The 23,838-nt window shown below is 41.1% G+C and overlaps 2 protein-coding genes and 1 long non-coding RNA gene across 3 annotated transcripts in view; 1 reads left to right on the plus strand and 2 right to left on the minus strand.

Moving 5' to 3' along the window:
- LOC308089527 (H-2 class II histocompatibility antigen, E-S beta chain-like) overlaps positions 1-23,838 on the minus strand; it is a 68,418-nt gene that overhangs the window by 40,663 nt on the left and 3,917 nt on the right. The window contains exons 4-5 of the mRNA XM_080434307.1: positions 21,116-21,335; positions 20,558-20,625 (exon numbers count right to left, since the gene is read on the minus strand). Coding sequence (XP_080290433.1) covers positions 20,558-20,625; positions 21,116-21,335 — 288 coding nt within the window. The remainder of the gene's footprint in view (positions 1-20,557; positions 20,626-21,115; positions 21,336-23,838) is intronic.
- On the plus strand, positions 2,709-4,522 carry LOC308089544. The gene is made up of 3 exons (XR_013933521.1): positions 2,709-2,784; positions 3,934-4,141; positions 4,471-4,522. It is a non-coding gene; the product is annotated as an uncharacterized lncRNA (long non-coding RNA).
- LOC308089526 (H-2 class II histocompatibility antigen, E-S beta chain-like) overlaps positions 15,387-23,838 on the minus strand; it is a 130,032-nt gene continuing 121,580 nt past the window's right edge. The window contains exons 1-2 of the transcript XR_013933517.1: positions 16,587-17,132; positions 15,387-16,519 (exon numbers count right to left, since the gene is read on the minus strand). The gene's annotated coding sequence lies outside the window, so the exon portion shown is untranslated. Of the gene's footprint in view, positions 16,520-16,586 lie in introns of the transcript that reaches the window.

Raw genomic sequence — 23,838 nt, forward strand, 5'->3', positions numbered from 1 at the left:
TTATGTCTATACAGTACCAGATAGATAAGCTATGTGTATATACTTTATGTAAATATCTTTGTTTGATTCATATTTTATTCTCTCCTTGCCCCTCCCCCGTCTTCTTTTTTTCTCTTTCTGAAAATAACTAAAACGATGGAGCTGCACAAAAAATAATTTCACCCACTTCTTTACACCTTTAACCTGTGATGTGACAATAAAGATGATTCTGATTCTGTTGAAGAGAAACACAAGAAAGAAAGAAAGAAAGAAAGAAAGAAAGAAAGAGGGACAACTTGAATCAGAAAGTAAAATACCTGGGCGCAGAAGAGAATACCCAAATAAAATGCTGGAGCACTCCACTGGTCTACTCTGCACATACTGTATATATTATTATGTGTGTTCAGCGTTGCTGGTAAAATGCTGTGGTGTGTGTGTGTGCGTGCGTGCGTGCGTGCGTGCGTGTGTGTGTGTGTGTGTGTGTGTGTGTGTGTGTGTGTGTGTGTGTGTGTGTGTGTGTGTGTATGTTTCACTCAGCAGCCAATCAGAATTATTATTTTATTAAACATCACCTGTTACTAGAGAGACATGTTGATGTGAACAACCTGACAGACTGTACATAATTATGTATGTATTTATTGTTTGTTTTATTTGACTCTTGTTGATAATGTCAACATGTTGCTCATGTCAATAAGGACACTTTAAATCTGATGTCATTTAAAAGTTGAAACAGACAGACAGACAGACAATGTATTTATGTCCACACAGGGAAATTGCATACTATTATATTTATTATATATTGAAAACTTTGGTTACTAGTTACTATGCAGATATAAAGTATTACATGTTAAAACATACATTAAAGGTGTGAAGAGTAAAAGGAGTCTCCATGCCCTTCCAGCTCTTTAAAAAACAGAAAGTACATATTCAGTGCCCTCTCCTGATTGGCTATGTTGTCACCTACGACCTACCTTGGCCCCACCCTATTCACCCTGTATATGCTCCCCCTCGGCCGTGTCATCAGCAGGCATGGACTATCATTCCATTGCTATGCTGATGACACACAGCTCTACATAAAAATGGACCCCCCCTGTCCCCCCCGCTCTGCAGTCCCACTGCCATCCCCGTCACCATCACCTTCATCCACAATCACCATCTGCCTGGAGGAGATAAAGGCGTGGATGAAACAAAACTTTCTACAACTCAACAGCTCCAAAACCGAGGCCATTCTCATCGGCACCCCAAACCAAGTTAAATCATTCCCCATAACAAGCATCACCTTCACCGGCCAGGACCTTCCCCTCTCATCAGTTGTCACCAACCTGGGCGTCAAAATGGACCCCTGCCTCAACTATGAGACCCACATCAAACACCTCTGCAAAACATCCTTCTTCCACCTTAGAAATATAGCAAAACTCCGCCCCACCCTCACTCTTCCTGACGCCGAAAAGTTGGTCCACGCCTTTGTCTCCTCCAGGTTGGACTACTGTAATGCACTTCTCGTCGGGATCCCTAGCAAGAGCCTTCAAAAGCTCCAATACCTACAGAACAGCGCTGCTAGGATCCTGACGAGAGTGCGCAAATACGAGCACATCACCCCCATTCTCAAATCACTACACTGGCTTCCCATCTCCTGCCGGACAGAATTCAAAATCACCCTGTTAACACACCAGTGTATCTACGGAAATGCCCCCCCCTACCTCAAGGAATTGATTGAACCACAAACCGCCACCCGCAGCCTCCGCTCCGGAAATACCAACAAGCTGAAGGAACGGCACACCAACCTCCGCACTATGGGAGATCGAGCTTTCTGTGCAGCTGCCCCCCGGCTGTGGAACTCACTCCCAGACCATCTCAGAGCTCCTCAACCTGTGAACACTTTTAAGAGAGCACTAAAAACCTACCATTTTAACAAAGCATTTGATTAGCTTTTTAAGCCGGTTTTAATAACCCTGCCTCTCCTTTTTAAACGTGTTTTTAAACTTGTTTTAACCTGTTTATACTTTTTGATTCTTGCAAATGGTTTCTTTATCTTGTTTTATTATGTACTGTAGCACTTTGAGGTTTGTTTCAAATGTAAAGTGCAATACAAATAAAATGTATTATTATTATTATTACCTGAAAATATACTATATTGTGTTTACTAAAGAGCTGGAGAGACCCCTGTGACCGAACAAACGCTCTGTAGCAATGATTACTATCACAATATGGTACTTTAACCTTTTAACAAAACAATAAAAAACAGAACAAAAATACCTTACCTTTAACCACTTTAGCCCTATTTTATACATAGGCTATTTTCAAATAATGTAATGCTTTAGTCAAGTAACATTTTGAACACAGGCCTTTTACTTGTAACAGAGTATTTTTATATTGTGGTATTACTACTTTTACTTCAGTAAAATATCTGAGTACTTCAATCCACCACTGGACAGTATTGATACTTTTACTTAAGTAAAACTAATGCGAGTACTTTTTCCACCATGCGGCTCTCTCTCACATACGTTGCTTCATCACATACGTCATGACGTCAGCACGTACGTTTACGCTCTGCGTCATTCAAGATGGCGGCGCCCGTGGAGGTGGTTCTGGTGTCGCTTGGTGAGAGGTTTCCTTCATCAAACATCAACCCTCTGCACGCGCTGGCCGACAGGAAGAGCTTTAATGTGTTGTTTATGAACACCTCCTCCTCCTCCTCCTCCTCCTCCTCCTCCTCCTCCTCCTGTTCTCCTCCTCCTCCTCCTCCTCCTCCTCCTCCTCCTCCTCCTCGCACCTCCTGCTGTTCTCCTCCTCTGGGAGTCAAAGGTAAACAAACATGTCAACAAGCAGTGTAGCCATGGGTCACGTGGCGCTTGTCTGTCGCGAGCGTCATGGCAGAATTTCAACCTGGTGTTTGCACTTTCTCCATTAACAGTCCGTACATCTACATAAACGTTCATATTTTTAATATAAAGTGTTTACCTCATGGCCATGGATGTTACAACTATGTACGGGTCCTTATAAGTACCCGTATCTTCAGTATTGTTCAATAAAAATCATTTAAATCCGATTGGTGGCCATTTTCTCATCGAGTTATAATGTATCAGAGTGCAGTACACCTCCCAACCGATAGGTGCGCGTAGTTGAAAGCACATCGAGAAAATGGCCACCAATCGGATTAAAATGCTTTTTATTAAACAATACGTAAGATACAGGTACTTCTGAGGACCCGTACATAATGTTAACATCCGTGGCCATGAGGTCAGCACTTTATATTGTAAATGTGAACGTTTATGTAGATGTATGGGTTGTAAATGGAGAAAGAGACAAAACCAGGTTGAAGTTCCTTCATGACTGTCATGATATGACTGTCATGTGTCAGAGTGATGTTATTTATGTTTATGTTATTATGTTTCAGTACTGGAGTACTTTTTACACCACCAAGCAGTGGTGATTTAGTGAGAGAAATAAGCAACCAGGACTATGAAAATAAGCTACTAATGTAGTTTATAGGCCACATGAGACATTTAAACCTACACACTGTATACATCTGCTATTTTCAAAACAAATGTTGAGATAAAATGTGTAATATTTGAAACATTGTAACAACACAAATGTAGTATATGGGGCTCCCTGGCACTAAACATGTTCAGATGGGGCAAGTACGTTGGAGTAGGAAGCAACTGTCTTTAGTTGCTATAAACAACACAAGATGTCTGGAATTTAAATATATTGTTATACATATTGTATAGCTATTGAGATATTTGGCATACATATTGAGATATGTGCATCACACAGCCCCAGAATAAAGTAAAATAAAAACATAAGTGTTCAAATTAATTATTTTCTGTTTTACAATGGTTGTTTCTGTTTTTACAAGCCCTATTTTTGCTATTTATTTATTTAAATGTTTTAATCGTAACGGAGGAAAAGGTTATAAATAATGGTGATACTGATGTGTTTTTCCTGCTCTAGTAAAAGAAGCATCTTCATCTGTGTGCATCTGAGGAGCTCTGAGGAGGAGGAGGATGATGATGAGGATGATGAAGGGGCGCTCAGACTCCACTCCAGTGGGTTGTTCCTCAGACATCACCGGATCTCCACCGGAGCCGTGGCACCGCCCACCTGGTGGCCACGCCCTTACCTTCACCTTCATCTCTGGAGATGTCCGGAGGTACAGTGTGTTATTGTTATTATATTGTTGTTGTTGTTGTTATTGTTGTTTTTAGGACAGATACAAGAACACTTGCCGCAAAACACGCTCGTCCCGGGTCAAATCCAGTGACCTCGGAACGGTCGCCACCAAGTATTGCTATAGCAGATCTACAAGCTCATAGCGCGCGCTATGAGCTTGTAGATCTGCTATTTTTGAATAGCCCAAAGAAATCTAAAATGACACTGTTCTAAGACAACACCTCCTACTTATTGGCCAACTGTGTGTGTGTGTGTGTGTGTGTGTGTGTGTGTGTGTGTGTGTGTGTGTGTGTGTGTGTGTGTGTGTGAGAGCTGGAGAAGCGCAGGCGAGTGGAAGACGCCTACAAGTCGGTCATGAATGAGATGAAGATTCCATTTGTACACTCTCAGAGTTACAGACCTGTAAGGGTCCATTTGGTTCCATTTGTACACTCTCAGAGTTACAGACCTGTAAGGGTCCATTTGGTTCCATGTGTACACTCTCAGAGTTACAGACCTGTAAGGGTCCATTTGGTTCCATTTGTACACTCTCAGAGTTACAGACCTGTAAGGGTCCATTTGGTTCCATTTGTACACTCTCAGAGTTACAGACCTGTAAGGGTCCATTTGGTTCCATTTGTACACTCTCAGAGTCACAGACCTGTAAGGGTCCATTTGGTTCCATTTGTACACTCTCAGAGTTACAGACCTGTAAGGGTCCATTTGGTTCCATTTGTACACTCTCAGAGTTACAGACCTGTAAGGGTCCATTTGGTTCCATTTGTACACTCTCAGAGTTACAGACCTGTAAGGGTCCATTTGGTTCCATTTGTACACTCTCAGAGTTACAGACCTGTAAGGGTCCATTTGGTTCTATTTGTACACTCTCAGAGTTACAGACCTGTAAGGGTTCATTTGGTTCCTATCAATCATTTAGCTTGGAACCCCCCTGGAACCCTCTCAAGGACCCCTGGGGGTCCCCGGAACGCACCTTGAGAACCCCCGGTTTAAAGTTGGGATTTCAGAGGGAATCCCTGAGCGGTGGATGTGCCTCTGGGTCCTAGAGGGGGTCGGTGTGTTTGGAGAGAATCCACGTTATAAAGTTCAATCGTTTAAAAGAGGAAATTAAAAATCAGCAGAAGAATGAACGTTTAGCCTTTTTAATTTTGATATTTTGTCAAAGGAATCAACATACTTTGTATATTTCTATGTTGCACATCGGAAGTGTTATTATTTGCACTAAATGTAATGCAATTTGACAATGTTCTGTAAATTAAAAATTGCTACAAGAAAAGAAAAAGTGAACTATGTGTAACCGTTTATTTGAATATAGCATCTAAATTAGTTTGACCACATGAAACCTGTATACAAAGGTTATTTGAAAATAGTAGATCTACAAGCTCACAACGCGTCAGACCTGCTATTTTCAAAAAAGTGAGGAGAAAAGAAGTGTGGAACAACAGAACCACTGATTATAGAAACGCAAGTCATTTTTTTAAACTGTCAGGATTTAGAAGACATTTGTAGAATCCCCAGGAAGCAAAGATTTGAGTCACAAATGTTTGCTTTAAAAATGTATATATTCAAAGATTTGCACAATTTTTCCCCACGATTTCCCCCAAAAATAGCAGATCTACAAGCTCATAGCGCGGCACTCGGTGCCGCGCTATGAGCTTGTAGATCTGCTATTTTTGAATAGCCCAAAGAAATGTAAAAATTACACAGATGCGTTCCCGGTCTAAAAGGGTTAATATTGCAGTTTATTGTGATAACTATGAGATGCACTGTAATTGATTGAACTGTGTTTTGTGTTGATCGGGTCATGTTGAGTGAGCAGCTAATGATGACCCGCTGTTCCTTACAATGTTATAAGTTAGATGCTTCATCATTCACTCATTTAAACACATGCTATAACAATCAGCAGATCTATTATACATGAACAGATCTGTCTCTGTTAAGACCAAGGGACCAGCTTGAGAGTTTTACATTGAGTCTAATACGGAAGAGACAGTTCATATGAATGGCCTGTAGTGTCACTGTTTTATCCTTTACTGCTGGTGTCTGAAAGAATATTCTCTCAATGTAAGAGGATGGCTTTTTGACCAACTTTAGACTTGATTTTCTTACCTTAAAGGAGTAGTTCACCCAAAAAAGGACTTATTTTCTATCAATTGCACTCCCCATGAAGCCTTGAATCCATGGATTTATTTTTGTTTTTGTGGCATTCCTAAGACAATAATTGGATTCCCGTCTCCTACCGGCTAATGTATCCGGTAGGAGACACAAAGTAGATTATTTGTGTCTCCTACCGGATACACACCCGGTCATCAAATGATTGTCTTAGGAATGCCACAAAAACAAAAATAAATCCATGAATTCAAGGCTTCATGGGGAGTGCAATTGATAGAAAATATTTAATTTTTTGGCTGAACTCCTCCTTTAATAAACATTGTCATAAATACTATATGCTTCCAGTCACTAGTTTAAAGTCTTCTTTCAATCATCATGAAATGCGTTTTGGTAAATTATGGTCCCATTTATTTATTGTAAAATTGACGATAAAGTAGGCTATGCTCTAGGAGGGGTGGGATGATTTGATTGACAAGCTACACAACCAATAGCATTCATTCCCCGCCCCCGCTCTTGATTGACAAGCTACCCAACCAATAGCATTCTTTAGGGATTGATTTCCGGTTCCTATTCCCGGTGTCTTTTTGGCATATATTAAAGATGGCGGATTTCAAATCCCTGAACAATCGGCTTCATTTTCGGTCTGTAGAAACCAGAGGTGTGGCCTTAGTCCATTCTTTTTATAGTCTTTGAATATTGAATAATAATAATATATTTTTTTTTTTATTAGGCAAAAAAAAATGTAAAACAGCACAGTTACATTTAAAATACTTTGTCTAACAGGTCCGTTCATAAAAGTCCTTGCGGACTTGTTTCCAATGAGGGCCTTGGTATTTAATTCATAGGCATATATAGTGGCACCACAGTTCAAATATCATTACAAAATAAACAGCCAAAAACAATATATAACACTATGTACAACAAAAAAAATAAAAAAGAGGGGAAAAAAATATGTACAAGAACAGGGGGGGGGGTCTGCTGTCTAACGGGAAAATGGTACTACCTCCACCTTTGGCCTCTTGAAAGGTGATTTTTTAAGGCTCTTTTAAATGAGCCCAGCGAACTGCATTTTTTGAGGGATGGAGTTAGACTATTCCAATCCTGGGTGGCAGTGCTGTAGAAGGAGAATTTGCCCATGTTTGATTTATGGGTGGGTGGTACCAAATTGTTGTTAACGCTCCCTCTGGTATTGTGACTGTGGGTGTCGCTAACCTTTTGGAGGTATTTACTCAGATATGCGGGAATTGGGGGCATATCGGGCAAATTTGCATTTACAATTTTGAAGGCCAGTCCCATTTTTAGTTGTTTAACCCTGTCTTCGACCCTGAGCCAGCCTAGGCTGGCAAAATGGGTGGGAGAAAGGTGGGTCATGGGCCCCAATCCGAGGAGTAGCCGAATCAGTTTGTTTTGGGAGGTTTGAAGCTTAGTCTTCAGTGACACTGAGGTGTTGGAGTACCAGGAGGTGCAAGCATAGTCAAAAAGTGGTTGAATCAGGGCCCCAGAGAGGGTCCTGAGGGCCTGAGGGTTGACAAAAGAGGAAACTCTGCCCATAAATTTGGTTCTCTGGTTTACTCTTTTGACCACCTTTGTAGCCATGCTATCACCTGTCAGGTATTTGTCAAGTACACAACCCAAATAGGTAATCTCTTCTTTGCTAGAGATAATTGTGTCATCGACTTTGACCTTGAAATCATTTACATCCATCTGTCTGAGGGAATGTTTGGTCCCAAAGAGAATGGATTCAGTTTTCCCAAGGTGTAGTGACAGTTTGTTATCGGTAAGCCAAGTACGGATTTTTGAGAGTTCGGAGCTGAGCGCCTCCTCAACTTGCAACTTGTCCTCTCCCGAGATCAGGAGTGCCGAGTCATCAGCGAACAGGAACAATTTGCAGTTACAGGCAGCACTCATGTCGTTAATGTATAGAAGAAACAGTAACGGCCCTAGAATGCTGCCCTGAGGAACCCCACAGCTCACCGGGAGGGATGAGGACATGGTTCCGTTGATGTCAACCACTTGTTCTCTTCCCTCGAGGTAAGATCTCATCCAGTTTAGTGATGTGCAGTCAAAACCAATCGCCCTCAGCTTATCAAGTAAAATTGAGTGGTTTACAGTGTCGAACGCTTTTTGGAGGTCCAACATGACCATGCCGCAGTATTTGCCCGTGTCTACCTCACGTTTTATGTAGTCGGTCAGATACAGTAGGCATGTGTCAGTGGAATGGGAGGTTCTGAAGCCCGATTGGAATTCAAACAACAGTTTATGCTCGCTGAGGTAGCTGTTGATTTGTTCTTGAATTAATCGCTCTACAACCTTTGAGATGGAACAAAGGATGGAAACAGGCCTATAGTTGCCAGGTTCTAATTTGCTTCCTTTTTTATGCAGAGGGATTACTCTTGCCAACTTGAAATCCTGTGGGACGTGACACTGGCTGATGGATAGGTTTGTGATTTGGGCTACTATGGGGGCAATAGCAGTAGCTGCGTCTCTGAGGAATCTGGTGGGGATATTGTCAAGGCCGGTGGCCTTGTTTGGCTGGAGGGCGAGTAGTTTTTTCTGCACATCATCAGCATTTACTGGTTTGAATGAAAAGGAGTCTTTTTTAGCCCCTAGTTTAACATAGTGAGCATGGATGTGGTCAGAGCCGTACAAACCTGAATGCTGAGGAAGTTTGCTTACCAACTGGGTTGCAATGGTGGTAAAAAAGCTGTTAAAACAGTTTGCTACCGCTTGCTTGTCGGTAATGAGCACGCCACTTGAAATAATGCAGATGTTTGTAGCTTTGGTTTGAATTTTGTTGTTGCAGCCCAATTTCTGTAGCGCTTCCCACAGCTTTTGTGGGTGGCTTTTGTTTGCCTCAATACTTTCATTTAAGAAATTCTTTTTGGCAGTTTTGACCAATTTGTTTACTACATTTCGTTGATTTCTGCATCTTTCAAGTAGTTGCACATCTTTGCATTTCCTGAACTCAGAGTACATTTTGTTTCTGAGTTTGATTGCATTTAGGATGTCTCCATTCATCCAGGGTTGTGTACGGGCTCTGACTCTCACCACCTTCTTGGGCGCTAGGCTATCAATAACAGACACAAAAGCAGTTTTGAAACCAGTCCAAGACTCCTCAGCCGAGGAGCCACCGAGTACATTTGACCAATCCACTTTCTCAAGAGCTGTTGTGAGAGCTTCTGATGAGTAAGTTTTCACAGCTCTGCAGCTGATCGTGCTATGACAATCAACTACAGATCTGTGAAGCTTACGCGTGCAGAAAATGATGTTATGGTCGCTTAGACTGCACTCAATGACTCCACTTAAAGGAATCCTCGACTGGTCTGATGTCAAAATGAGGTCAATGATGGTCTGAGAAGTGGGGCCTACCCTTGTGATATTTTTTATCATTTGGGTGAGGCTATGCATGTCACAGAATTTTTTGAAAGATTTAAATATGGCGGCGTCTTTCCGGAGTACATCCGTATTGTAGTCGCCAATCAAAATCAATTCCGAATTTCCAATGATTGCCATGTGCTCCTCTAATAAATCATAAAACTCATTTTGACCTGGGGGCCTGTAGATTGCGCCAATTATCAGGGGTTTAGCGTGAGGATAGGTGATTTTTATCCAGACCGATTCCGTGGAGTTGTTCTCCAATTTTGGGTACACATTGAAAATGATGTCAGATCTCACATAAATGCATACCCCTCCTCCACAAAGAGTTCTGTCTTTCCTAATGACATTGTAGCCTATAATCTCAATTTCAGAATCGTCTACTGTGTCATCCAGTTTTGTCTCTGAAAAAGAGAGAACCCCTACCTTGCCATTTCCAAACATGGATCTTATTTCAGACATCTTTGTGGGGTTTTTGAGGCTATTCACATTTAGGTGGATGATGTGTAGTCCTTTTTTGGAGAAAATCGTGTCCATCTGTTCAGTCTGGAAAAAGTCAGGTTCCTTAAGCTGTTTTGTCCCTGTAGCTTCAAAGGTGGGTGGGGCAGGTGGAGGTGTGATCGGGGGAGTGGGGTGGGGGCTTTGTGTTTGCAGCAGGGCAGTGGGGGAGGGGGATAGGGGAGGGGATGGACTTTTGGGGGAAATGGGAAACTCAGGGAGAAAATAATCTCTGTTTCCATGCCGATCCCACAGAGGAAAACCTTGTAGTTGACCTCCAGTGCCCGTTGGAAAAACAGGGACCATGCGGTGGTGCCAGGAGATAGGAAAAACAGTGGAAAAATCACCGTATTCCTGTGCTTCCCTTGCGTTTGTCTCGAGTCCATGTTGCTCATGAGGAAATCCTCTCGTTGACGATGTTGGTGGGGAAACCCCTGTGACGTCATCGGCCAGATTTCCTCTTGCAGTGGTGTTCTGTATGAGAACGTGGGTCCTGGAGCAAACACAGACGTTAAACGGGACAAATAATCCATTCTTGTTTCTCCAGGGCTCTGCTGGGGTTCGTACTTATCAGGTGAGGTTGTCCGTTGCCAAACAAAGTTATTTGTCTGCATGTTGTGGACCGCTGGGCTCCGTCTAACGCTTCCTATACACATTCTACACTACTACATCTATTGCACTACTATATATGGCACTAATCAATGATACTGCTTCTCGTTCATGGACGAAGTCGGGCTTTGACAAAGTCGCCTGTTGCCTTTGTTCGCCTAGCCTTCGTTCACTAGCCGCTTTGAAAGCTGACGCTTTCAGAGCTGGTTTAAACCACTTCAATTGATTGCTAATTGTCTGCCGGGGAGTGCTGGCCCTCCCAGCCACTTTAACAGGTCAATCAATTTGCCTATTCTACCTGAGACTACTTCAAGTGCTCTGTGAGACAGACACAGAGTATCAATGGGCTACTGCTTAAAGCACAAATACAAATATAAACTACAGACTAACACAAGCTAATAATACAGCACTAGTAGCAAAGCACTTAAAGTACAACTGCTAGCAACTTGCTAAATAAGAAAAATGCTATACTCACTATCCAGAAGTTCAGGAGCTCAGTTCACTCCAGATGTTGAAAGCACACTGAAGGAAACACACTAGCAGCCTGCCTTTTATCCCTTTGAGCTGTGTTGGCCCTCCCAGCCACTTTAACAGGTCAATCAATTTGCCTATTCTACCTGAGACTACTTCAAGTGCTCTGTGAGACAGACACAGAGTATCAATGGGCTACTGCTTAAAGCACAAATACAAATATAAACTACAGACTAACACAAGCTAATAATACAGCACTAGTAGCAAAGCACTTAAAGTACAACTGCTAGCAACTTGCTAAATAAGAAAAATGCTATACTCACTATCCAGAAGTTCAGGAGCTCAGTTCACTCCAGATGTTGAAAGCACACTGAAGGAAACACACTAGCAGCCTGCCTTTTATCCCTTTGAGCTGTGTTGGCCCTCCCAGCCACTTTAACAGGTCAATCAATTTGCCTATTCTACCTGAGACTACTTCAAGTGCTCTGTGAGACAGACACAGAGTATCAATGGGCTACTGCTTAAAGCACAAATACAAATATAAACTACAGACTAACACAAGCTAATAATACAGCACTAGTAGCAAAGCACTTAAAGTACAACTGCTAGCAACTTGCTAAATAAGAAAAATGCTATACTCACTATCCAGAAGTTCAGGAGCTCAGTTCACTCCAGATGTTGAAAGCACACTGAAGGAAACACACTAGCAGCCTGCCTTTTATCCCTTTGAGCTGTGTTGGCCCTCCCAGCCACTTTAACAGGTCAATCAATTTGCCTATTCTACCTGAGACTACTTCAAGTGCTCTGTGAGACAGACACAGAGTATCAATGGGCTACTGCTTAAAGCACAAATACAAATATAAACTACAGACTAACACAAGCTAATAATACAGCACTAGTAGCAAAGCACTTAAAGTACAACTGCTAGCAACTTGCTAAATAAGAAAAATGCTATACTCACTATCCAGAAGTTCAGGAGCTCAGTTCACTCCAGATGTTGAAAGCACACTGAAGGAAACACACTAGCAGCCTGCCTTTTATCCCTTTGAGCTGTGTTGGCCCTCCCAGCCACTTTAACAGGTCAATCAATTTGCCTATTCTACCTGAGACTACTTCAAGTGCTCTGTGAGACAGACACAGAGTATCAATGGGCTACTGCTTAAAGCACAAATACAAATATAAACTACAGACTAACACAAGCTAATAATACAGCACTAGTAGCAAAGCACTTAAAGTACAACTGCTAGCAACTTGCTAAATAAGAAAAATGCTATACTCACTATCCAGAAGTTCAGGAGCTCAGTTCACTCCAGATGTTGAAAGCACACTGAAGGAAACACACTAGCAGCCTGCCTTTTATCCCTTTGAGCTGTGTTGGCCCTCCCAGCCACTTTAACAGGTCAATCAATTTGCCTATTCTACCTGAGACTACTTCAAGTGCTCTGTGAGACAGACACAGAGTATCAATGGGCTACTGCTTAAAGCACAAATACAAATATAAACTACAGACTAACACAAGCTAATAATACAGCACTAGTAGCAAAGCACTTAAAGTACAACTGCTAGCAACTTGCTAAATAAGAAAAATGCTATACTCACTATCCAGAAGTTCAGGAGCTCAGTTCACTCCAGATGTTGAAAGCACACTGAAGGAAACACACTAGCAGCCTGCCTTTTATCCCTTTGAGCTGTGTTGGCCCTCCCAGCCACTTTAACAGGTCAATCAATTTGCCTATTCTACCTGAGACTACTTCAAGTGCTCTGTGAGACAGACACAGAGTATCAATGGGCTACTGCTTAAAGCACAAATACAAATATAAACTACAGACTAACACAAGCTAATAATACAGCACTAGTAGCAAAGCACTTAAAGTACAACTGCTAGCAACTTGCTAAATAAGAAAAATGCTATACTCACTATCCAGAAGTTCAGGAGCTCAGTTCACTCCAGATGTTGAAAGCACACTGAAGGAAACACACTAGCAGCCTGCCTTTTATCCCTTTGAGCTGTGTTGGCCCTCCCAGCCACTTTAACAGGTCAATCAATTTGCCTATTCTACCTGAGACTACTTCAAGTGCTCTGTGAGACAGACACAGAGTATCAATGGGCTACTGCTTAAAGCACAAATACAAATATAAACTACAGACTAACACAAGCTAATAATACAGCACTAGTAGCAAAGCACTTAAAGTACAACTGCTAGCAACTTGCTAAATAAGAAAAATGCTATACTCACTATCCAGAAGTTCAGGAGCTCAGTTCACTCCAGATGTTGAAAGCACATCTATGTCTATGGTTAAGACATACGAGCACGTACAAGCAGAAAGGATTTAGCTGGAATATTTTCATGGAGAGAGAGAGAGAGAGGTCTCTCAACGTGGGCAGCCTGTCCTACAGTAGGACATTATTACGTCCTTCTGAGGATATAGGCTATGATGTAACATTGTTTAAGGATATAACCGATATAAGAACAGGAGCTCTTCTTCACGTTGTGGGTTTTTGACCACAGGACTTCAGCAGGAGATTGGAGATAGGTAACTCCCACCAAACACCAGCCGTTATCCATTCATGTTTAAGCATTCATCAATCACTCCATAAACGTTCAGATTATGACAGCCTTGCCAGGCTATCTCTCATGGACGTGCATGGTGTCACGGCCCGGGGACAGCACTGTGTTTTATGTGCAAAATAAGCAGCAGTCAGGTGGTCTCCACAGAGCGCGCACTGAGCACATAATGGGTTAAATTAATATACAAAACGTATTCCATTCAGGACGATGTGATGGTATCATTCTTCACAAAGAAAGTTTATACCGTCACAGAATATGGTAATAATCCCACTGGCAAACACTGTAGGACTGCAGTTTACACTGTCTGCCAAAACGCACATTATTCTAAGGAGAGAGATAACGTTACGTTACGCACTGGGAGGCAAAGGAAACCCTGACAAATGACTTGAATTCAATGAGAGCCAGGTGGTTTATTTCATGATCCTCTTTAAACCCAGCACCCCGACAGCTGATGTGTTCATTCTATCAGCATTCTATAATAAAACATCAATAAGGTAGGAAGGTTTGTGCTCTTGACAGAAAAGGCTTTACCAAAAGTTACAGCCAGGTGTGAGATGCCAGCAATGAAGTCCAGAGACAATAGAATATTTGTGTCAGTGTGTGAGCCTCCTCTTGTTTCTATCATTCAATAATCACCATTTAATAGTGAGTAGTTGTGGGACAGTGTGCGCTCCAGGTGGAGAGCTGCTCATTGGACAGGAGCCAGCCGGTGATGCCCTGCGTCTCTGGTCGTTCTGAAGTAGACTAGCCTATGGTAGTTTGTCTGTAAACCATCTATACAGTTAGCCGTAGATTACGACTCTCATAAACGCATTTTATGATTCTGACATTTTCAATCTACGAGAGTCGTAGCTACTATCCCCCCATTTCCTACTGGACTTTCAGCCCCTAGCCCGTAGGGTGTCCAAACATGTACACATGGAGAAATAAAAGATGCTTACCCTCTGGCCCCAAATGTTAACTCACTCTACAGGGTTCTAGTGCAATGTAATAATCCATGTTTTCAGATAAAGAAGTGTTTTAATCCTGTCTGTCCCCCCCCCCCCCCCTCGTTTACTTCCTGTTTACATCTAGTGTAATACCGGATGTGCTTCGTCACTACTGACCATTGGGAATTTCCAACAGAATCGTCCACAGACGGGATTAAAACACTTATTTATCTAAAAATATGATGCCCTGTTTTTGGATGTGCTCACTGCTCAATGTATCATTTTATTGAGAAATCCAAAGAAGAGCACAGACCGGGCGCTACTGTATATTTTAAGACATTATCATTATCTTCTTTTCAAAATGACAAAGATAAATCTTTAATAAGATATATGTGTCTGTCATCACCAGACTGCAGTTGTTGACGCTGTAAATAGACAGTCTTGTGATGACAGCTGTGTTTTTAACGTCTTAATACGTTGCTGTGTGGACAGAGATATGTTTGTAAACGGGGCCGTTTAGACACAGATCTTAACCAAAACAAAAAATCTAAGTTTATTTAAAAAAGTACCCGAGTACGTGTGAACGAAGCCTGAGTCCCTTCATCATCAACATGGTAAACTAAGGTTTGACCTTGGTGTGACTTTGTGGAAGTCAAAGTGACTCAATGTGACACAATGTTTCTCCTTCTTTTATTGATATTCAAACCAAGCAAATGAAACCCACAATCTAACGGCTAAACTTCAAACCATTCATGGTCAGGGGTGCAGATCCCAGGGAGAAAGAGGGGACATGTCTGACACAATAAAGTATTTAGAAATAAATTATATCATTTAAAATACATATTTCAAGGTTTTGTTTTTGCCACCGTGTGTCCTGATCATCAACAACTACCAAATAAATGAATCCACAAGCTTCATCATCTTCATCATCATCACTTGTCCACAGAGCTGTTAACTAGTTTAATGAGTGAAGTTCAGCCAATATGAACGGATAGAAACACAACAGTGGAGCTGAAAAACGGAAAGATAAATAATACTGACCAAGGAATATCTAAACTGTCTGAATTAGACACATATTGTGTTCTTTACTTTAGTAAAGTTTGAACAACCTTTGTTATTGTTGACATTAGTTTGTTTCATATATTGAAAATGGATTTGGTGTTTATGTAATGCTAAATGTCAGACAAACTGTAATCATTTTGAACATTATTAGTTTGTTTAAAATCCAAGTGTTAACTCTATGTTGGTGATATTATTGATGTTCCCTCCAGAAAGTAATTTTTTTGTGGTTCCCCCTTAAATTAAGATCTGCTCCCCTGCTCATGATTACATATTGTAAATGATTACATTACAGTCATTTAGCAGACACTTTTCATGTCATTGTAAAGAGACTTACAATAAGTGCATCAACATAGGTAGGCAAGAAAACTACTAATCACCAGAGGTCTGAAGTGCATTCTCTTCTAAAACAAGCAACTAAGAGTATACCTAGAGCTGAGTTAAAAGTGACATATATCAGCTTCCTACTTTATTAAACAGATTAGACACATAGAAAAATTAAATGAGCAAAAGCTAAAACAAATAAGTGATGATTACATATCAATCATTACTTAACATATATTATTGCATGTCATCAGTGTTTCCCATTAATTTATTAGACTATGGCGGCCCACCATTGTCTAATTTGGGTGGACCCATCACCTCAGACCCCTAGAGGGTCTAGGTCCACCCATCACCCCAGACCCCTAGAGAGTCTAGGTCCACCCATCACCCCAGACCCCTAGAGGGTCTAGGTCCACCCATCACCTCAGACCACCCTAGAGGGTCTAGGTCCACCCATCACCTCAGACCACCCTAGAGGGTCCAGGTCCACCCATCACAGGAAAACTGTGATCATAACACATTAATTATCACACATTATAAATGATTACATAATAAATGACTTATGGTCAATTATAAAATATTAAAACCTTTTTCACAAACATGGCTGACTGACTTCCCTTCAGATGGATATTAATATTAATGTTATGAAGAACTCTGATTGTGTGTGTGATCATTTATTTAATGTTTCAATATAGTTTAGAACTGAAATATTATGTTTGTTTTTTTCTGACGACAGAAACTATACAAAGTAATGTGATGAACCGCCCACACTAATTGGGACTCCCTCTTCCTTTGGTGTGTCGCCCAGGTGGCGCCTAAACCCTGACCTTTAACCTCACAAAAAAAAATTCTATAAACTTAACCCTAATCTTAACCTCACCTCAAAACCACGTCGACCTGGGCGAAACACTGGGAAACTCCACACTAATTATTGTTAGCCTTGGCTAGCCAATTACCATTTCTAATTGTTTAAAAGAGACATCTGTGAAAAAGGTTGATGATGTCATCATTATGCTGCTGTTATGATTATTTAAAAGGTTGATGATGTCATCTTTGTGCTGCTGTATTTAAAGGATTTAAAAGCTGAATGGACACACATGTATTGCCTCCTCTCTCCACCAGGGGGCAGCGACGACTCTCTGTTTCTCTGAAAACACACCCAGGTGTTCTGTGAAAAGACAATAAACCAATAAGAATCATAATGTATTAACTGTGTGAACATGTTAACACTTTAGAATAACCCTCCCTTATAATAGTGAATTATACATTCCCAAATTATTAGTTAATGTTTTATTCATGACTTGTTAAATGTTTGTTAGTGGTTAATGATTTAATGATTTAAAATGATGCTATAAATAGTTAATAGATCATGAACAAGTTATTAGTAAACTAGTTAAAAACCTAACCTCCCAGCAACCTCCCTGCAACTACAGTAACCATCAAAGTAGAAACAACTCAGTCCATTCAAACAACATTTGACCAATACTTTGTCAATATTGTATCTTAGTAGGAAGGGCAGCTCAGTTGGTAGAACACTCTCCTTTGGACCACAAGGTTCTGTCTTTGATCCTGCTAGTGATGGAATGATCAGTGTTTTCAATGAACTGAATCATTGGGTTCAGTTCACTGAAATGTTGTGTTCAATGAACTGAATCATTGGGTTCAGTTCACTGAAATGTTTATTTCAAATGATTGGTTCAGAGTTTGTCTGCATTGTGTCGTCTCTTCACTGAACTGAATCACAGGCACTTCTTTTCCTGACTGAATCACCCAAACGTCCTCTCAGGCTATGGGATCTAAACTCCTGCATCTGAATGTCCTCTCTCAGGCTATGGGATCTAAGCTCCTGTGTCATGTAAAACATTTTTATATTTGATTGATGAGGATTTGTCCAAACTACCCCCCCCCCCCCCCCTATCTGGCCACATTGTCATCAGTGTTGTCTGATACAACAAATCATTTGATTTTTACATTTGATTATTAGATTCATTATTAAAATAAATGAAGCAGAAGACACATGATAATGTGAATTCACGCGACCGGGATGGTTTACCAGGCTAGTTGTTTCACTTCTTACACAAGCATGTTGTTTTGTGTATGTTTTATAGTTCTATACACTTTTATACTGTAATGCCCCACTCCCTTATATGGAGTTATGGGAGTGTGCTCTGCTCATGCTGTTCCTTCTAGGTGAACAGGGTGGGGCAGTCTATCTACTAATGGCTCATTGGAGAGCACCTGGGCCCGGTGCCTCCAGGAGTGTATAAAAGCCAGCCCATGATCGGTCTTGATTGAGATCCAGAGGAGAGAGGACTGTGTCCTCTTCAGCTGCTCCCCATGCTTTTGTTCTGTTCTATTTCATTATTCTTTCCATCCACACACCCTTCCACTCATCCACACTTAACACCACTGATTCACTGACTCCACACCTCATTGGATCCTTTACTGTTATGATGTCTCTTTATGTTCAGTTATCTATAAGTTGCTTACGTTAGTTTAGTAGTTAATAAATATCTTTCTTACACTTTCCATTGGTCTCCCTCCCCTATTATTTGTCGTGGCAAGAGCCAGCCATGACAATACATAAAACAAAAAAACAAAGTTTAGTCAAAAGAAAGAGGAAGTGAACCTGGGTGTGTGGGAGGAGTCTAAAGATCGTCATTGGTTGTCGGCACCAGAATACGACCTGATAGAAGAAGAAGAGAGACAGTTAAAACAGACACACAAATAAATCGGTCGTCTAAACTGGTCTAAACCGGTTAAGGTTCTAAACCAATATAAACCACTTTAGGTTGTGGCTTTACATGTTTGTTTGTTTGTTTGTTTGTTTGCATTTCTGTGAGGGTTCCACATGTCATGTGATCCTCTGTTGATCTGACCTCATTTATTCCACTGTTATTATAACAATTAATGAAACATGTTAATGAAACATGTTAATGAAACATGTTAATTAAACATGCTAATTAAACATGTTAATGAAACATGTTAATGAAACATGTTAATCACCTCGTTTCTTCCACTGGAAGAAGATGAATCCAGACAGGAACAAGACCAGACCCAGAACCAGACCTGATGCTCCCATGGCCACCTTGTTCTTCACTGACTCTGACATGGAGTCATCTGACAATACAAATATGATATTAATTATATGATATATTATTACAGTAGATTAAAACACCTTGTTCTTCACTGACTCTGACATGGAATCATCATTTTGGATTTGAGCCATAACCATTATGTTATACTTTGACTATTAAAAATAGCAGATCTGCTATTTTTGAAAAATCGTGAACATTTTTGCAAATCTTTGAAATTATATTCTGTATATATATGTTTAAAAAACATTTTTTAACTCAAATCTTTGCTTCTGGGGGGGATTTGATGGGGATCAGCAGTAATTTTGGGGGTCCTTGACAAGAAAAAATTTGAGCACCACTGATATAAATACAAATAGTGACAGCATTATTTGGTGTCAGCCCTGGTACCATTTGCAAACTTAGGACCAAGTTCTGTCAGACTGGTGAAGTCAACAAGGAAGACAACAACCCAAGACCCCTTGCTTAACTGAACCATAGATTTACAGGCCAGATTTGCACAACGGAACCAAAGACAGATGTCAAAGTTGCAGGGCCCATGCTCAGGTGCCAGTCACACCTGTGACTGGCACACACCTGCCTGCAAATGGTACCAGGGCTGGCATCAAATAATGCGTAATCTGCATAACGGAACACCAGCTTCACTTGCCCTATTGCACAGGCCTCATCCTGAAGGGACAAACGTGGCATCTTTCCATGGGGGCAGTGTTGCTGCTTGGAGCATACACACTCCAACTCAACAAAGTTGCAGAACCCATGTTCAGGTGCCAGTCACTCACCTGTGAGGCATTCACACACCTGTGACTACTGGCACACACCTCTCAGCAGGTGTGTGCTGGCAGGTTGCTCAAAACAAGTGCGATTACCAACAGAAGCATATTGGGTGATTTTGGCACATTTTTTGGAGGCGCTACCCACACGTTTAGCTGTGTTGCTCATTCCACGAATGCCCAATCCTTACAATCTGTACCTCCTTGTAAAGGTGACTAATCAACGATAAGAATGATATAAAACACAATACCAATTGGTATTATTAAAGGGGAGATATAATTGACCGAAGTTAAGTTTCCGAACTTCTTTTGAGCAGTTTATAAGACCAGTTCCATCTCTCAGGACTGTTCTCATACTTTAAATTAATACATTTTATAAATTCTATAAGTGTCTTTGTACCTGCAGCCATTAGTAAACAAAGATCATTATGGAATTTTCAAAAAAATAATTTAATCGACGTAGATCTACATCAATGGCAGGAAATGTGTTAAAACAGAGTGTAGTGTAACACTTACATTAGAATACAGTAGATTACAGTACACTACAGTAGATTACAGTAGAATACAGTAGATTACAGTAGATTACAGTAACTGACCCCAGTCTATCTTGATAGGCGCGGTCAGACTGGGATGTTCCACCATGCATGTGATCTTCTCTCCTGATCTGTAACACACACACACACACACACACACACACACACACATACACACACACACACACACACACACACACACACACACACACACACACACACACACACACACACACACACACACACACACACACACACACAGGATGGTAAGGGGCAGAAGAAACTTAGTAACGAGATACACACGTAATAGCGTATTCCTGTGTGTGTGTGTGTGTGTGTGTGTGTGTGTGTGTGTGTGTGTGTGTGTGTGTGTGTGTGTGTGTGTGTGTGTGTGTGTGTGTGTGTGTGTGACTTAGTATTAGCCTACCAAGTAATTTTCAGCAAGTGAGTAACACATGTTTTATTTTTAAAGAATATACGTATAAGTGTCTACTAGGTGTGTATTTCTATGTATAGGTGTCTGTTAGGTGTGTACCTGGGTGTGTACTCCAGGTAGGAGTGGTACTGGTAGTACCAGTAGAGGTGTGTATTTCTATGTATAGGTGTCTGTTAGGTGTGTACCTGGGTGTGTACTCCAGGTAGGAGTGGTACTGGTAGTACCAGTCTCCATCAGACAGCTCATCGGTAGAGGAGAGACCAGAGGTCAAAGGTTCTTGACCTATCAGCCAGGTCACCAGGATCACTTTAGGATAGAAGTCGTAGCTGCTGCACCTCAGCATGTGAGTGTGTTCACCACGACGAGGGGGAGTCATTGACTTCAGTCTCACTTTGGGCTCCACTCCTAAAAAAGATGATTATTATTATCATTATCATTATCATTATCATTATCATTATCATTATCATTATAATTATTATTATTATATATCAGTCATAGGAAAATGTTATTATTATTAATAATTGTATATCATCCAAATGAGATCCAAATGATCCAGAAAGCCGCAAAACGCTTGGTCATCAACCAGCAAAAATGTATCTCCCCCGTTCTCCTCTCCCTCCATTGGCTCCCAGTTGCTGCCCTCACAGAGTACAAAACACTGATGTTGGCCTACAAAGCAACCAAAGGTATGACACCCCCATATCTTCAAGCCTGATCCAACCCTACAACCCCTCCCGCTCACTTAGATCAGCTAACACAGGGAAGCTGTCAGAACCTTCTCTAAAACACCCTGGACAACGCTCCACACGTCCTAGACTCTTCTCTCTTCTCTAAAACACCCTGGACAACGCTCCACACGCCCTAGACTCTTCTCTCTTCTCTAAAACACCCTGGACACACTCCACACGTCCTAGACTCTTCTCTCTTCTCTAAAACACCCTGGACAACGCTCCACACGTCCTAGACTCTTCTCTCTTCTCTAAAACACCCTGGACAACGCTCCACACGTCCTAGACTCTTCTCTCTTCTCTAAAACACCCTGGACAACGCTCCACACGTCCTAGACTCTTCTCCCTTCTCTAAACTTCTTGCACCACCCAAGTCACAGACTGTGATGTGACAATAAAACTGATTCTGATTCTGATTCTGATTCTAAAACACCCTGGACAATGCTCCACACGTCCTAGACTCTTCTCTCTTCTCTAAAACACCCTGGACAACGCTCCACACGTCCTAGACTCTTCTCTCTTCTCTAAAACACCCTGGACAACGCTCCACACGTCCTAGACTCTTCTCTCTTCTCTAAAACACCCTGGACAACGCTCCACACGTCCTAGACTCTTCTCTCTTCTCTAAAACACCCTGGACAATGCTCCACACGTCCTAGACTCTTCTCTCTTCTCTAAAACACCCTGGACAACGCTCCACACGTCCTAGACTCTTCTCTCTTCTCTAAAACACCCTGGACAACGCTCCACACGTCCTAGACTCTTCTCTCTTCTCTAAAACACCCAGGACAACGCTCCACACGTCCTAGACTCTTCTCTCTTCTCTAAAACACCCAGGACAATGCTCCACACGTCCTAGACTCTTCTCTCTTCTCTAAAACACCCTGGACAACGCTCCACACGTCCTAGACTCTTCTCTCTTCTCTAAAACACCCTGGACAACGCTCCACACGTCCTAGACTCTTCTCTCTTCTCTAAAACACCCTGGACAACGCTCCACACGTCCTAGACTCTTCTCTCTTCTCTAAAACACCCAGGACAACGCTCCACACGTCCTAGACTCTTCTCTCTTCTTTAAAACACCCTGGACAACGCTCCACTCGTCCCAGACTCTTCTCCCTTCTGGCTCCTAAACTGTGGAATAAACTCCCATTGCAGTTAGAACTGCAGACTCAATCCCAATCTTCCGCTGTAATCTGAAGACTCTCCTCTTCAGATTCCACCTCAGCCTGTAGCACTAGACCTAGCCTTGATGACCTTACAGGCTTACTCAAAGGTTAAAATGTAATTTAGATATCATGTTATGTAGACAGATGTCAGGTCATTTGTAGACCTGGTATCCTATAGTTTGGATAGATTCAATGTACAGATTATACATTGTTTGATATTATACTGTTTAGACTGATGATAGGTTCTTGGTATACCTATGATCCTAGATCACTATTTCTATGCATTTGATGTATTACCTTGTGTTTTCCTTGCTTACTGTAAATCTCTCTGGATTAAGAGCGTCTGATAAATGCCTACATTGTAAATTGTAACTGTAAATGTCAGTGTTTGGCCACCAGATGGCACCAGAGAACAAATGTTTCATAGAATACTGTAGATTCTACAATAGTCTACAGTTTTCTACGATGTAGAATGCATTTATATAATGTAATTTAAACATATTAAATAATTTACAGTTACACAGTGCTTTACATGAACAACAATAAACCAAGCAATAGCATTTAATGAAAATAGTACAAATGAGTAGAAACAAACAACACACATAATCCTGTAAGATACTAAATTACTAAAGTGATTAAAAACATACAAAACAAACTAGTTAAGATAATAATTAAATATAAAATCAGGGTAAATGAAGTGTATAGAGGTGTGTTTTATCCTGCATGGTTCTTTTTAAAGTTAATTTAAAAACATTAATCCTGGTGTCTCTATTTTAGGAAGGTCATTATATGTAGGTGAAAACACTCAGAAATAGATCTATATGTTTCATTCTGTGAAATTCGGCACTCGGTGCCGCGCTATGAGCTTGTAGATCTGCTATTCTTTGAAAAATCATGAAAATATGTGTTACTCTTTATATATATATATTTTTAAAGCGAACATTTGTCAAATGTTTTGTTTCAGGGACCCCCAGAGTTACAAATGTTCACGTTATAAAATATATATTCAAA

This window comes from Gymnoscopelus braueri (assembly GCF_963280865.1).
Source record: "Gymnoscopelus braueri genome assembly, chromosome: 7".
NCBI lineage: Eukaryota > Metazoa > Chordata > Actinopteri > Myctophiformes > Myctophidae > Gymnoscopelus > Gymnoscopelus braueri.